The 16547-nt window shown below is 45.0% G+C and overlaps 1 protein-coding gene across 1 annotated transcript in view; it reads right to left on the bottom strand.

The window, feature by feature from the left end:
* Nucleotides 1-16547, bottom strand: part of LOC138296504 (CD109 antigen-like) — a 363929-nt gene that overhangs the window by 305679 nt on the left and 41703 nt on the right. Inside the window, exon 2 of the mRNA XM_069235675.1 lies at nucleotides 12314-12480. Within this exon, the coding sequence (XP_069091776.1) occupies nucleotides 12314-12480 (167 nt within the window). The remainder of the gene's footprint in view (nucleotides 1-12313; nucleotides 12481-16547) is intronic.

Genomic DNA, 16547 nt, shown 5'->3' with positions numbered 1-16547 from the left:
TTCCACTCCTTTCACCAATCCCACCTCTTTTCCTGTCATATCCCACACTTCCTTTCCGACTGTTTCCCGTAATTCAGCTGGAATATCTTCTTCAGTTATCATCGGAAAAAGGTTAATCAGAGGATATTCTTCATCGACAGTTTCCATCTCATCCCCTTCTACACTGTCCTCTTCTTCCCCATCACTGCTCGTCTGAATTCTAATTCCATAGTTCGAACACATAATCGAACATCCCAATTTGCACAATAGGTCTCTCCCTAACAGTGCTATCGGGCTTGAGTCACATACCACAAAATTATGTGACCCTTGATAGTTACCAATTCTGACATGTACTGGATCTGTGATTGGGTTCGTCAGGTGCCTGTTTGCTACTCCCACTACTTGAACTGTTCTCCCTGAGAGTGGCAAATTTGGTACTTCAATGCTCCTAACAGTTGAACGTGTGGCTCCTGTGTCAACCAAGAATGAAACACGATGACCCATAACTCTTCCCTCCACATATGGACCCTTTTGATCAACTTCCAAGGATGCTGCAAGCACACAATTTCCCTCCTCATCTGAACTTTCACTCTCCCATACATTGTTTATTCCATTCTCACTGTGTAGTGGGAACTGTTGTACTGTGCCATTTGTATTCATCACCTGACCCGAGACCTGTGGAGGAACCATCACTTGCTGCTGACTCACTGGTGCCAAAGGTATTTGCATTTGCTGATTAGGTACCATGGGAAACTGCTGTTGCATTGGCTGCATTTGCGTCATCTGCATACGGGGCATCTGCATCTGCTGCGGCTGCATGGGCTGTAATCCCTGCAGCTGATTTATGGTCTGAAAATTTGGGTTTGGACCTCTCATTTTCGGTCCCCTCATTGTCTGGAATGCATTGACATCATTGTTTTGCTGACCAACACCTGCACCTTCCTGCACCACCATCGGGCACTCGCGTTTCCAATGCCCGACGATTCCGCACACGTGACACGGCATCACCCTTTTCATTGCCTGCACACCATTCGGAATCGCAACAGTGTTCAAATCCGGACCATTACTCCCAAAGCCTCCTCTGCCTCTGCCTCTCGCCTGTGGCTGAAACACCATATTTCCCTGCGGCTGCGGCTGCGGTATCTGCTGTTGGAACCCTTGCAACCCTTGCAACCCTGTCTGAGCTGCTTTAAGTTGCATCATCATCACTTTCTCTTTCAACCTTTTCTGTTTCACTTCAATTTCGTCGCTACAGTATTTCGCATAATTCAACACCTCATCAATAGGTTTCGACTGCCAACAAATCAAATGCGTCTTTATCATCTGACTTATCTCTGGTCTCAGCCCTTCCACAAATCTAAACACAAAATGAAGCATGTCCTTCGCCTCTATTGTTTCCGTGCCACTGTAGTTCTTGAACGCCTTCAACAACCTCTCATAGTAACCATGAATCGACTCTTTAGCCTCTTGGGCAGTTCGATCAATCTTCTGCCAATCCACATTTTTCACGGCAACCTTCGTCTTCAAATGCTCAATCACCTTATAGTACAAGCTCATTACCATAGGTGATGGTGCACCCATATCCCTGTCTCTCTCTGGTTCACTTGTCGGCCAACCTACAGCCCTTTTGCAGTCTTCCCACAAATCTGCCGGAACCACAATCTCAAAGAGGGTGTTCAGGTCTTCCCAAAGACATTTCGCAAGCTTCACAAACCTATCAGTCTGCTGATACCATTCAATCGGTTTCTCTCTCAGTTTGGGAAAATCATCCGTAAAAGACTGAATGTCGCTTCTGTGCCACGGTACATGTATTAATTTTCCCCCTGCTGTCTCCCTCATTGGTAACATGGTTATTGCATCACTACTCTGTGATCTTTTCTCGTTGTGCTCTGGGACACTGTCTTTCCTCTTTTCCTTTTTCTTTGCCCATCTGCTTTCCCATTTGTCTAAGCACCTCCACACTTGTGCACTCTGCAGCAATTCTCTAAGGTGCGTTTTCATGCCTGCTGACCTCATGTGTTCAAAGTCTGTGGTCCCGAAATCCAATCTATAGCTCCTGCTCAAGTGTTTTGTCTTGTCTATCTCAACCCCGTTTTTGTCAGCTATTTCTTGCAACCTTCTATGTACCTTGTTCACTTCTCTCGTAATCCTGGGACATAGATACCTCAGCTCTTCTTCCGAGTAGGACTCTAACCTATTCAAACCCATAGTCCCTTCCACCAATTCTTCTGCTTCCATGTTCAACCTTACCCTATTCAGATAGTCTTCTCCCTTACCACTGGCTGAGCTTTGTGTGGAATTCAGACTGTTGAACCACTGTGTCAGCTGTTGCGCATTCAACCCCATCAGTGTAGCATTCACATCGACTGCCATTGATGGTTGCGGCAACTTTTCAGTGTTCGATGATAGCGGTATCATCAGTGGGGGACTCGACCTCACCACTGTTGACTGAGCACGTATGGGACTAAACTCCATCAAGGACCCAGATCCAGTTGGCAGAGCCACTATCGGAGTTGTCTCTGGAGTGTTTTCTATGCACCTCCTTTCCATCCCATTCTGCACCACTGATCCTTGACCGCTCATACCTGAGTTAGGCTGAATGTACAAAGGTACCGGTGGACCTACAGTAATGGGTAGGGATATCGCATCTGGGTTCTGTCCATTCCCCATGTTCTGAGGCATGTTCATTCCCGCACTATGGGTCATCATTGCCGGCATGCCCGTCTGACTCCCCGTCATCTGAGCATGTGCGGTTCCCCCCTGCATCTGCTTTTGAGGCATCAAAAACTGGGTTGATTCAGCTTGTACCAATGTTGGGTTGCGACCATTCTGTACTCCCATTAAGGTTGGATCTAGACTCATTCCCGTACTGTTGTCACTGCTGTAGTACCTTGGGACCTGCGGCTGATAATTTTCTGCTGTTTTCAATATAGGCACATCTGGATATATTCTCCTAACCTGCGGTATCTGCGGGGTGAACAGTAAACTCGGGTCCTTAGATCCCGATGGCATTTCTGAATTCGGAATTTCATTATTCTGTACCGGTGCCGGAGGGGCAGAACTGGTACTTGGACCTTGTTCACTCTCTGCATAAGGTGGTGGACGGTCGTTCAGCAATTGCATGATGAACTCCTCATCCTCTGACTCGTCTTCTCTCCTTAACTTTTCCTCGTCCTCTCTCTCTTTGGAACACCTCCTGTTTGTCTTACAGGTAGCTTCCTTGCCTGTCGCCTCTTCTTCCTTAGCAATTGCAGGAAACAATTTTATCCCCTGCAATATATCTGACCTCCACACCTTCTGTGCATTATCCCACCTAGCGTCCGCTAGTGTCTTTTCTACCTTTCTTATCCTGGTCTCGAACTTCTTTTGCTGTTGCTGTCTAGCCATTAGTTCCCAAATCGCTAGAGCCTCAAACTGTGCTGGCCTTGGAGGTACCTTCATGTCGTACATCGCGAATCTCAAATTCTCTAGGATCCTTATATTGAATGTCCCATGGATCGGGAACGCTACGCTCCCATGTCTCTCTGTCAGCTTGTGCCATTGCTTTAGCCAAAGGCACGGAGCTACCCCCCTTTCCTCCATTACAATGTAAGCTGGTGTACCTTCGGGTGGCGTCTCCTCTCCTACGCTCGCTTTAATGTAAGACTCCCCCTTCATCGCACTCTTTAATGCTTTAAAAAATTTCATTTTCTCGTCTTTTATTTCACAAAATTTGTAATCAATAAGTGACTTTAATTCCCGGAATACTCTTCGCTTGCCTTTCCCCTTCCAATCGAGCCCCACGGACTGCGTCCAATCCGTGCGCGACCCTTCTCTGCAACCAACCTATCCCAGCGCGGCTCCTAGTGACGTCACACTCACACACTCTGCGGCTGACAAAGCCTCGCGGCTTGTCCTCCTTCACTCAGCTCCTCTCGTAACAACTTCTGGCATGTATCGCGAGCAACCAAATAATAATAAAACAGATCTGTCGGTTTACTACAGGAAGGGCAACACAATCGCTTCAGGACCTTAGGGATTTTTCACTAGCCTCTGCAGTTATTCCATCTTTCTCGGTCCCCACTTTCGCAAGCAAATTCTGACCCGCAGACTCTGCTCTCAACTTGTCAGTGATCTATTCTAGTGCACTTAGAATTTGTCAAAGCCCGAAGTCGAAGTTTTCTTCCACTCCCTTAACACACGTACCGACTCGTTGACCACGCCCGGTCAACCTATTAAACCGACCAGACCACAACATAAAACAAGTGTCTCATACACTTTTCAACATACTCCGGAGTCTCTTGACCTCGCAGGGCCCGTCTCAACAACAACAACCACGTGGACCTTTTTTCTGCACAAAGCGCCACATGCACATGAAGTTCGACGACTTCCCTACTCTCACACTCGGAGTCGCACCTCCGCTATTCTCTAAAATCCTCGCAACCTTTTCAAACAATCTGCGGCAATAAGCTGTGCAAGCGCAAAATCCTAACTTCACTCATACCGTCACTAGTACCGCCAACGCCGATTTCACACCTCCATTCTCTCCATTCGCAAGCTCCGAGATCCCGGGAAAGTCGCGGGGGACTTAGGGCATCATCATTCTCTCAATCTGTTTTACCCAAGAAAAATCTAATTCAACACCATATACTTCTCGAGTGGGGTCCCAAAGGGCGTAACCGTTACCTCTCGAGTGGGGTCCCAAAGGGCAAAACCGTTACCTCTCGAGTGGGGTCCCGAAGGGCGAAACCGTTACCTCTCGAGTGGGGTCCCAAAGGGCGAAACCGTTACCTCTCGAGTGGGGTCCCAAAGGGCGAAACCGTCCTCTGCTACCATCTACTGATAGAGCGTTCCGTCTTAATAAATTACCTGTATTTGGACGCTCTTGGGTCGATGAATCTTTTGACCAAGTGGGGCTCTCTTCACCCGAGATTAGTCAATTTAATCAAATCAATAATCAATAACAAACATAAGCAATGCCCTGATCAACATAACACTTCACAATTAATCCAGAAAACATTTCGGCGAACCATGACCTTTCGGCCATGAATAACCACACCAGTTTATTCAAAGTTAATGAATTTATTTTCCTAAATTAACAAAGCTAGCACGATATAAATGTGTCTCAACACCAAATGATATATGTAAATGAACATTAATAGCTGTCCATAACGGCGAAAAAGATGCAATCTATGCAGCATTTGAATAACAATGCATTCGATGATAGCAACGCAAACCACTAAAACTATAATCTGTAATGGGCTAATTGCATACATTAGTCAGCATAACAAGGTCTCAAATTGCATCGTGCAACAAATGAATCCTCATCTAACCTCAAATTAGCATCTGCATGTGGGATTTCATGCAAAAACAATTTAGCAACATTGATTTGGAAAACTCCTAACTAGGGCTCTTATCAAAAATCAGCAGTTGGTTACCTAAAAAGAAACACAATGCAATTGTACATTTTCCTTTCATATTTACCAAATTCAATCAGCATTCAAGGAAGTCTTCGTCTCACAGGTACCGGTTTCGATCAGCATGGGACGGGGCAAAGGGGCAGGGTGGACGGGGCAATTGCCTCACAGCAGCAAGATAAAAGGACAAAACTACTACTTTATGCAAAGGGGCAAATCGAAGTTAAAGTCTCTAGGGCGAGAATTACTTAAAGTCTCTTTCTCTCGATTAGAGAAAGCATCAAAGTCTCATTTAAAATGGCGTCGAACATCAATTGGCATCGTAGAAGATGGCAAAATGACGAAGTCGGCAAGATGGGCCATAATGGCTGCAATGTCCTGCAAATGGCGGGTAATGGCTGCAATGGGCAATAATGTCCTCAATGGGTGCAATGGGTAATGGTCGCTGGCTAATGGCTAATGGCTAATGGCTAATGGCTAATGGCTAATGGCTGCTTTCTTCTTGTGCACCAGGTTTAAATAATCAACAGTTCAAATCCAGTAGGGTCTTCCATTGGAGGGTTCATAGGTTGGCTTCAAATTGTCCAATCAAAAACAACAATTCACAAGCTTCTACTTAGGCATACATTATCCTTGGAGTCGGGAACGTAAGTTGCAACATATTTTACCAATTAACTCACTTTCAGAGCTTCCATTGTCTGCACCTGCAGATTGACCTTGGAGCAAAGAAGAAGATGCCAGGCTGGCACGAAACCTTAAAGATAAGCATGTGAACCGATCTCACTGGAAAAGTACAGCTTCAAGCAAGAATACACGTTTTATTAGCACATTAGAAAAACACGAGCATCTAAACCGTGAGACAAAGCAACTAGGCCGAAGCCTCCACTAAAGTTATGCTAAGTTAAAACATTTCAAACAAGCAAATCATGGCACACGTTTACGGTTATGTCAGATTAGTACAATTCTAATACATCACGTTATATAAAGCACGCTTATAAATGTTGGCGAACTACTCTGAGGGCACATTTGTCCCCGTACAATCTTTATTAGTTCGGTTAAAGTCACACTTGATTATTGCGGCACTACGTTTATGCGCTAATAAATGTAAAACCTTCATTTCTGCGTCATCACTTGCACATTCAAACCACTACTGAGATGTCACTGAGCAAAATGTGAGCTCTCCAGGAGAGTAGGGGGCGGATCAGACGCCGTGCAGTCATAGCAACGAATCTGCCACTTTCCTACATTTTCTGCTCGAAGAGAGCAATTTATGATGGTAAAAATCTGATTAAATCGAGTCTATGAATCAGAACATGGAATTTATACCCCCCTAGATGCCCATTTACACACTCAAATACACACTTTACAGCAGACTGCTGGGCAAGGGGTTGAAGGAAGAGAACCTGAGAAATCGCTCACACCTCCATCCCTACTGCCTCTGATTACACCATGTTGTACTTACCTAGGACAAGAGTTGGTAGAGGCCCTGGAGGAAGCTAGCAGATAGCAGCCGACAGCCAGGCAGAGCTTGGCACATGCATGTGAGGAGTCGTCGCTCTCCGTGTTGGACTTTTCTTGCCACATAAATTGTTCAGGCGTGAATACGACACACTAGATGGTTCATGGCAATGAGTATGTGCAGTGGCGGCCACCATAAATCTCAAGGGGAGATCAGGCGGGGTGGGAATAGGGACAGGGAGAAACTATAAAAAATAACAATAATAAAAAAAATATTAAATGAGCACGATTGCGCTGTGTAGGAAATAAAACCTAGTCCAGAAACTATGCGGAAATCATGGAGCTGCATAAGTTTTCAGCAATTGGCCAGTGCTCTCAAGGAGGGCTAAACACCGGAAAAGGCATGAGGTATGCATACCTATCACAAAAGAAATCAAGGGAATTTTAAAAGGCAAGCCCACGAATGAATGATAGTGATAGGCGTGACATGGTTAAAACCCCACCAGAACGACAACAAGTAAGAAGGGCTGGTGCACCGAACCTCAAAATCTCAGAGTCAATCAGCAGAGCAATGGTAAAGGAAAATTTTTGGCTGCAATAGGACTTCTTCACCTTACTACATAGTTTACCATGTTGCTGGATCAGTGTACGAACTCTGATGGCGAACATGCCCAAGATGTTGTCAACATTTTCAGATGTGCAATAACATATATAGAGGAAGGATGCCTGGAGAGTTCAGGTTAGTCTAGTTGCTAATATAATGGTCTTTGTCCAACTTTATCCAGAATGGCATTTCATAGGTGTGATACTGGAGCAGGAGGTCTTTTCAGGTTCAGTGTCCATCTATGTGGAACTTACTTCCTTTCCACATCCGCTCTGAACGGGTCTTACTGAAATTTCGCAAACTTCTTAAAGCGTGGTTCTCTTAGTAGTTTGAGTGTTTCTATTTTTTTCCTTGTTCTATGCAATTACAGCACCAAGTGACTGTATCCATGTATGTTAGTGCACTTTATAAATATCCATAAATGTAACAAATAAATACTGGAATCATGTTGAAACCATTACAAAGCTTGCTTTCCAAAGGATGCCTTGGAGAGGCCTGGAAACGTGATGCGTTTCTGGAGCTTTCCTCTGAGAGTCTCTTCTCCCGAGTAACTTCAGCGGAGCAGAGTCCACCTCTTTCAGGTGTCTTGAACTTGCTGCCACAGGACTGCTTATTTGTAGGGGTGTGAAAAATGTGAATAATTTACGTTTGCTCACATGTGCGAAATTCCATACATGTGTAAAATTATGTGAAATCAAATCTGGCGATATTTTAACACAAAATACATCCTCAGCCGATTTTGGACTAGACGATGTATTTCGTGTTTAAAAAGCACTGATAGCACAAGTTCTGTTAAAAACAGCCACTTGTGTTCTGTTTGTTCATGCTGTTGTCATGCTCCTACGACAGAATATTTACATGACTGGGCTTACAGTGATGTGGCATACTTTTGCGTAACAAGCATAATGCAAAATGCCGCAAGTTATGCAAGATTACAATGGCCTACTTATTCTCTGTCTTGGAGCCTCTTGTTGATCTCTACAAGACTGCCTTTAACCACTGCTAACTTGCTTGGGGAACTATTCAGGGATAGTGGATCCTGGCTAAGGAATTTTTAAGACTGTGCCAGGATTGTCAGCAGGATGAACAATGGTGGTCTGGCTGCTTTTTCATAGCAATAAGGATCATTCTTTAACTTCTGTTGATACAGCTAGCTGAACTCCAATTTGATTCTGGTTTGCTGGAAAGGTGGTAGTGTTGATACAGGACTCAGAAGAACTGGTTCTGTGGTGCTATTACTAGTTCAGCCATGTATGTCAGAATCAATTCATGGCTGGTTTTGGCAGGACCATGTTTGTCGTGAGAACAGATAAGATGTTATGGTTGTAACTATTCTTAACAACTGTCAACTTTAAGGGTTATATATTTCTTGTCAGTTAATGGCTTGCTTGTGGATTTCTGGTAGTTCTTCTATGTGGTGTCTGTTTTTTTAGTGCATTTTAAGACTATGATGCTATGTCTAGTCAACGGTGGGTAGTCTGGTGGCTCCTTGACAGCAGGATGAACTTCATTAAATGATGGGTCTGTGAGTTTCTGGTGATGAACAATTTCAACCGGTGTGGCATTGATGGCTGTTCTTGCTGTGAATACAATGCATTGTAAGGCAGTTGAAGAAAGTATTTAGACAGCTGGTTTGGAAAGCCAGATGTAGAGACTCTGGCATTACATTTTGTTCTCCCACTATGCATTCACCAATTTGTTGTCACTTTTGTTATTGGTCTGCCCGTCAGCGTATTGATTGATTAGCAGTAGGAGTTGATTATGATGGGGAGGGCATCAGGAATAATGAAACATGATCTGAAACATGATCAAAGGTTATGGCAGGATATTTGTTGTGCAGAAGCAGGCTCTGGGTTCGGCTGCATGACCATTTAGCTACATTCATGTTCAGGCCTTATTGGCCTGAAAATGTTTGTGAGGGCCCAGTGAGGGCATGGTAGTTTCAGTGGTGAGAGTCCCCTTGGATGCCAGCATCAACCTTCCCCACACCTTTAAGTGCGGTATTATGCAACATGCTCTCCCATGTGAGAAAGCGTTGGTCAGTTAGTGGAGGTATTCATTGGGGAGACTTTATGTGCAGCACTAAGGCCTGCTGTCGCACGTACAGTGCTACTTGGCTCTCACACCACAATTCAGGCAAGAATGTGTCTTCTTATTATGCCCACTCCCTCAATGTCCATATTTTGTGTGCCTTAAATTGGTGAGGCAATTAGCTTGATCAGAAAGGTGGGACACAGGATTATCTTGTTGAGTGGCGGTGGCAAAGTCAGGCTGGTGGTGGAGGGGGTGCTTTCTCTTCCCAGTGCAACAGTCAGGTCCAGTTCAATGGTTTGCTATTCCCTTACCTCGCTATTCTTCATTGGGCCTTGCTATTAAGTGCCCTGCTAGTGAGGCTAGTCTTGTGGATAAAGGGTATGTGGTAATCTGGCTCAATCTGAAAGGATGAAAGGTCTGTTGGTTGCCCCTTGCTCTCCAGACTGAATTTTCTACTTTTGTTATTTTTACAGAAGCCTCAGCCCCTACAGGAACTTGTATTCTTGTAGGGACAGGCCAGGATCATTCTTGGTGGACCTGTCTCTAATAGATCTGCAAGCACTTCACCTCCGTGGGAGTACAGTGACAGCTTCATTCATCTGTAGTGGGCAGCCTGTTATCCTTGTGCCTGAACAGCAACAAGTGGAGCAGTGCAGGTGCCTAATGCTTGGGCAGCAGTAGTGAATCATGTAATGGGTCTATGCATCTCTCAACTGCTCACAATTTGTAGTCACCATAGTGAGAAGAGAGCATGTGGGTTGTGCGCTATTGTGAGAGTCAGGGATACAAGGTATAGCCTTAGTCAGCTGAACCATGTTCCATATTGGGAACATACAATTTCTGCCCTTCAGCCATTCAGATAAAGCTTAATGGGAGCTGGTACATTACAGGTGTTTACTCCTTGCCGGCTAAATGGGAAGCACCCAGCACCTTAAGCAGGTTATTGTAACACCCCTGTGGCATTGGTATACAAGGATGGTGGCACAAATTAGGATTTGGGTGGTTACGGGAGCTGTGTCAAAACATCGTACAAGAGGCACTTTAGCTGCAGATGGCAGGGCCCTGTCACCCGATGTCTCCTTTTCTGTGGTGGCAAGTGCTCTTCTGTTTTACTTGGGGGACTGGAGTGAGGGCAGTGATATGGCAGACACCTGTCCCCATCTGAAGAGCAATGACAACAGTAGTCTGCTCAGACTGCAATGCTTAAATTGCTTACGGCCCCTCATGAGACAGGACTCAGTAGCGAGGCAGCAGAGCATTGCAAATGCTGTGAGTATAGGACTTTTATTTAAGAAGCTTGCATCTCAGGCAGGAGTGCAGGTGCTTCTGGGGTGTATAATTACCATAAGCAAGAGGTATCCCTTTGGGAGCCTCACTCTTCCTCTAGTAACAATACTGCCAAACTGTGGTGGACATAAATGCGGCTGGTCTGACTCAATACCAGATCCTAGCCAAGTGTGGAGCAGTTGCAGGTTAATGGTGCTCTGCCCTAATCATGCACCACTTGACCTCTTCAGAGACCTCCTGCGCTCTCATGAGGCAGATCTATATGAGGGCTGGTGCTCGGGATAGGGCAGCAAAGTGTGTTACAGAGGGTAATTCTTCGGCAGTCTGCTTCTGTGCATAGTTAAGCTTTCTGCCTGAGGATGTTGGGCTGTGTAACACCAGGTGACCTGTCAGTTTGGTATGTCCCGAATGCAGACCCAAATGAGGCATACTGCCTAAGCAACATAGGCAGACTGGGTTCCATGCCTTGACTGGGTGGGTTGCATTTGGGTGGACCTGCCAGTAGAAGCCTCACCATGGCAGAGAGACAGTGGAGGAGAAGCATAGAGGCTCCTTCATATCTACAGCGGCAGCTGAAGGGTCTTTTCACCCACTGTCACCAGTGGTGTGTCCTGTGTCCACAGAAATTATTACACAAATACTTGGCAAGAGTGGTGACTAGAGCAATAGCTTGGCATCCCTTTCATTGGCCCAAGCACATGATCTCTAAGGGATGGGCGTGTCCGTTCGAGTAGCAGCCCTTCAGAAGAGGAGAGGTGACTTAAGTAGGATCCTCATTGACACTACAATACAGTAACTATTTACACACTGACACTGTAACCCAGCATACATTCACACGATAATCCCAGTAAGGCAAGTTTGCATACAGTCAAACATTAACAGTAAGCCAACTCACAAACTAGCTCCCATTTGCATCATAATCCTGCATCCTTCTACACCATGATTCAACTTATTTACCAATCGAACTCACCCACAAAGAGAACATTCAGGCCCATCCTCCACAATATTTCCTGAGCCAATTTACAAGGGCAACCTACGATGGCTATATAGGAAAAAACTGGACAATATTGTGGACCGTCCTGTCCCTGGAAGAACACTGAAGCCAACTGATCTGTAAAGTTTTCTTAATTCTGTCTAAAGAATGTTTAAGAAAGAAGGTTTATCTACACATGAGATAGGAGAGGACAATTCAAAATATGCCTGAAATTAGTTGTTTTCGTTCTATTAATTGCCTTCTGTCCCAAGAAAATTCTGCCACTTGTACAGTGCTCTGAAACCTGCGCCGGCTAAGTCCACGTTATAAGCAACAATCATAAATACATTTAGAAAAATATAATAATAAAAGTCAAGTTATGAAAGTTATGTGCACGCCACTGACGTTTGTAATGCTACGTGGCCCCCTTAACGTCCAAGTGCATATAAATATTTTAAACCCCTTTGATTCAATATAGGCAATCACTTAAATTCAGTCCGGCACACATTGCCAGTCATCCCTCATTGAATTTCCCCATCTCTATTGACAGCTTCCTAAGCAACACAATTAACATGATCTCACCATTTGTGAAGATTTTCTGACCAAACGCCAGCTGTTGGTTTGAATCACGAGGCCGGATTTCAGCAGATACATTGACAGTGGAGTAGTTGGCGCCAAACCAGTGTACCGCGAAAGTTGCATTAACTCCTGGTTGCAGGAAGGCGGGAGCTGTGATGATGTATGATGGCCTGAAAGATATAACCTGACAGTTAACGTCCGCGGTCTACACAAGACTGCACAGTACACCAAGGCTGAAATTAACACTCATTCAAAAGGGACATTAAAACTCTCTGGTGTATGTCACGGAGTAGCTTCATTCCGATCATAACAGGAGTCAATGGATTCTCACTTATTTCAGCTTATTCGGTAAATAACACGGCATACAAAACCGTCTGGTGTATTATTTCATTTAAAAGCGCAAAAAAACAAAAACAGTCAATATCAACAAGTCTGGCTTTTAAATAATAATATATGGGAATGCTTGATTCTCTAAACGTTATGACTCGTAACCTCAGAAAAATACTGAGACCAATAAGGTGCCTGACAAGTTTCCACACCACCAACAGCAGAAGAAGTCGTCCAGCCCTCCATTGAGGCACCCGGCAGATGTTTTGAGTTGCAGCAAAAAAAAGGGGAGTTGGGGCAATTGAGCTTTTGGCATAGGCATAAAGAGTCATGCAAAACAAATAAAAACGTATTACACAGCAGGGAGGTGATGCAACACAATTGCTAGACCTTCCTTTCAATTTGAGCAACAGCAGAAAAGGAGAACATCACTAGTAACCATGCATTGCTCCACATCCTTAAGACAGCTCCGTTTCCGGAGGTTTTAGCTAACAATTGCACTTAGCTAAGAATTGCACAGTAGATCGCACGTCTACGGCATCTTTCACTTACAATAGACTTATAGTTTGTGTAACAGAATCAAAGTCTAAAGCTTCTGGCTGCAGATAGGAGCTGAAGAGTTTGTGTACATCACTTGTACCCGGGCTTCCTCCACATTGCGTGGATTGGAAGCTGCACAGCCAACTGAACATCGTTATTGATCTTTTTCCGTTCTACACATCTGAACTCTTTTACTGGTTGTACCTTTGCTATCTAAGTAAAACACACAGTCCTCTTGTCGCAAGCTGCTTGGTTAAAAAGGCTCTGTGCGTTAAAGGCTTCCTGACATTTGACGGGTCCTGCAGACCATAACATCTCAATTGGCCTTTTTAACTTGCGAGGTTAATGTATAACCGTTCTGTTTTTAATTATTGACACATAGCAAAATGTTTACCCACAACTGGTATCCGTGCAGTAGTACCATGGTCTACTTAAATTCTAGTTTCACCCTTGTCAGGCACACCACCCTACTTTAATTCTGTGTTAAATTCTACTAGCTGCTTTTATGTACAAACAATGAAACCACACTCTTTTTTATGGGTGAGCGCAAAGCGCTCTGTCCCATGCTGTAATCTCTCTTTGGACTTCTAACCACGCCCATGTCACGTCAGTCACTTTCATTGGTTTTTGGGCATGCCTTTTGTTAGACTTTTCATCCTTGGCGTGGTCTCCCTTAACTTTTTGCCTCTGTTCCCCAGGTTGTTGATGTGTGCTGGACTCTGATTTTATTGTGTTTGTTACTCTGGGCACTTTACCACTGCTAACCAGTGCTAAAGTGCAAGTGCTCCTGTTTAAAATGTGTACGTAATTGGTTGTCCATGATTGGCATATTTGTTTTACTGTTAAGTCCCTAGTAAAGTGCACTAGAGGTGCCCAGGGCCTGTAAATCAAATGCTACTAGTGGGCCTGCAGCACTGGTTGTGTCACCCACATAAATAGCTCTGTAATCATGTCTCAGACCTGCCACTGCAGTGTCTGTGTATGTATTTTTACACTGTAAATTCGACTTGGCAAGTGTACCCACTTGCCAGGCCTAAACCTTCCCTTTTCTTACATGTAAGGCACCCCTAAGGTAGGCCCTAGGTAGCCCCAAGGGCAGGGTGCAGTGTATGGATAAGGTAGGACATATAGTAATGTGGTTTATATGTCCTGACAGTGAAATACTGCCAATTTCGTTTTTCACTGTTGCAAAGCCTGTCTCTCTCATAGGATAATATGGGGGCTACCTTTACATATGATTAAAGTGTAGATTCCCCTAGAGAGTAAATGGACATGTGGAGTTTGGGGTCCCTGAACTCACAATTTAAAAATACATCTTTTAGTAAAGTTGATTTTAAGATTGTGCGTTTGAAAATGCCACTTTTAGAAAGTGAGCATTTTGTTGCTTAAACCATTCTGTGACTCTGCCTTGTTTGTGGATTCCCTGTCTGGGTCAGTTTGACAGTTGGTTGTTTTTCACCTCACACCAGACAGTGACACAAAGGGAGCTGGGGTGTAACCTGCATTTCCTGATTAGCCATCTCTGCTAGGAGGGAGGGGTGGAGTGGTCACTCTCATCTGAAAGGACTGTGCCTGCCTCTGACAATGCCGGCTCCAACCCCCTGCTGCGTGTCTGATGACTTGCCTGGGCAGGGCAGGATTTCACAGGTAGGTGTGAGTCCCCTTTGAAGAAAGGTGACTTCAAAGACTAAAATGGGTATAAGAAGGGCACCCAAATCTACAGACTTTAGAAACACTTCTGGAACCAAGAGGAACCTCTGCCTGGAGAAGAGATGATAGCTGAGGAACAAGTGCTGCCCTGCCTGTGACTGTGCTTTGTGGAGCTTTCCTGCAGTGCTGCTTCTGCCAGAGTAAGAGGGCAAAGACTGGACTTTGTGTGCCTTCCATCTTGTGAAGAAATCTCCAAGGGCTTGAGTTAGAGCTTGCCTCCTGTTGTTTGAAGTCTCAGGGACAGCAAAGACTTCTCTCTGCCAGCACCTGGAGTCTCTGGAGAGACTCCTGCTCTGACAAGTGGTGCCCTATCCAGTCCCTGGGCCCTTGAAAGGAAAGCTGGCGGAAATCCAAGGAAATCGACTTCGGACGACTCTGGACCGACGTGGCTGCTGAATCCGGTAACGCCGCCTGCACCTGACGCCGTGACCTTCGCTGGAACGCGACACTCTTCGCAGGCCCGTCGCTGCAGCAGCCCCGCTGAAGTCCGCGACTCCGTGGAAGTCGCCGCACCACGTCGTGACTGACGCCGCTTGAAGTGCACGGATTCAACGTTTTGCACAGACGCCGCGATTCCTGACTTCGCGCCTCGGCTAGTTTTCACTCTTCACCAAAGGTACTGTACTTGGGGGTCTACACGACTCCGTGTCCGGCGCCGCTGGTGTCGGCTTGTTGGGAACGACTCCGTCACGACGCCGTGTTAACATCTCATTGAAGCATTTTTGTTTCTAAGCGCTATTTTTGAGTTTAATCTTTAAAAATTCATAACTTGACTTGTGTATGTCGGATTTTTGTAGTTTTGGTCTTGTTTTGTTTAGATAAATATTTCCTATTTTTCTAAACCAGTGTTGTGTCATTTTGTAGTGTTTTCATTAAGTTACTGTGTGTGTTGGTACAAATACTTTACACCTAGCGCTCTGAAGTTAAGCCTACTGCTCTGCCAAGCTACCAAGGGGGTAAGCAGGGGTTAGCTGAGGGTGATTCTCTTTTACCCTGACTAGACTGAGGGTCCTTGCTTGAACAGGGGGTAACCTGACTGTCAACCAAAGACCCCATTTCTAACACCTTTTAAAACCCACTTGCTTTCATTTGTGAAAGGCATGCATATGTCATGCCTTTTCCGGTGTTTAGTCCACCTACACAGCACCGGTAAACTACTGAAATCATTCGAGGCTCGATGTTTTAAGCATGGTTTCCGGACTACTTTATCTTTTTATTTTCCACCCAGCGCGATCGCGCTCGATTATTCCATTTTCAATTTCAGCGTGATCGTGCTGCATTTTACATAGCGCGATCGCACTGTTTTTCTTCCCCTGTAATTTGTGTGGCAAGAAAAGTCTGGTTAGGAGTTTACACCGCTAATAGCTTTAACTCGAGCAAATGCAAGACCCATTGCATTCGGCCTCTGGCTGAAAGTGACTTTCTTTTTTTAGGTATTCCTTCTTCTTGGTACACTTGAAGGAGGCTGGGGAAGTCCCGCCGCCAGGTCAGAGGTCAGGCTCGTCCGGCTGCTATTCCTGTTGGTTGCATCCGACTGGCTGGTAGTACGCCTTGCATCTTCTTTGAGCACATTATTTCAGTTTTCTATCTATAATTTATTTTCTTCTATATAAATGAGTACACTGGAAGCTGGTTTCTGGCGTGGTCAGCATGTAATCCT

Source organism: Pleurodeles waltl, chromosome 5 (genome assembly GCF_031143425.1).
Source record: "Pleurodeles waltl isolate 20211129_DDA chromosome 5, aPleWal1.hap1.20221129, whole genome shotgun sequence".
NCBI classification, from domain to species: domain Eukaryota; kingdom Metazoa; phylum Chordata; class Amphibia; order Caudata; family Salamandridae; genus Pleurodeles; species Pleurodeles waltl.
The sequence above is the reverse complement of the archived record's forward strand: the minus strand, read 5'-3'. Positions and strand labels throughout refer to the sequence as shown.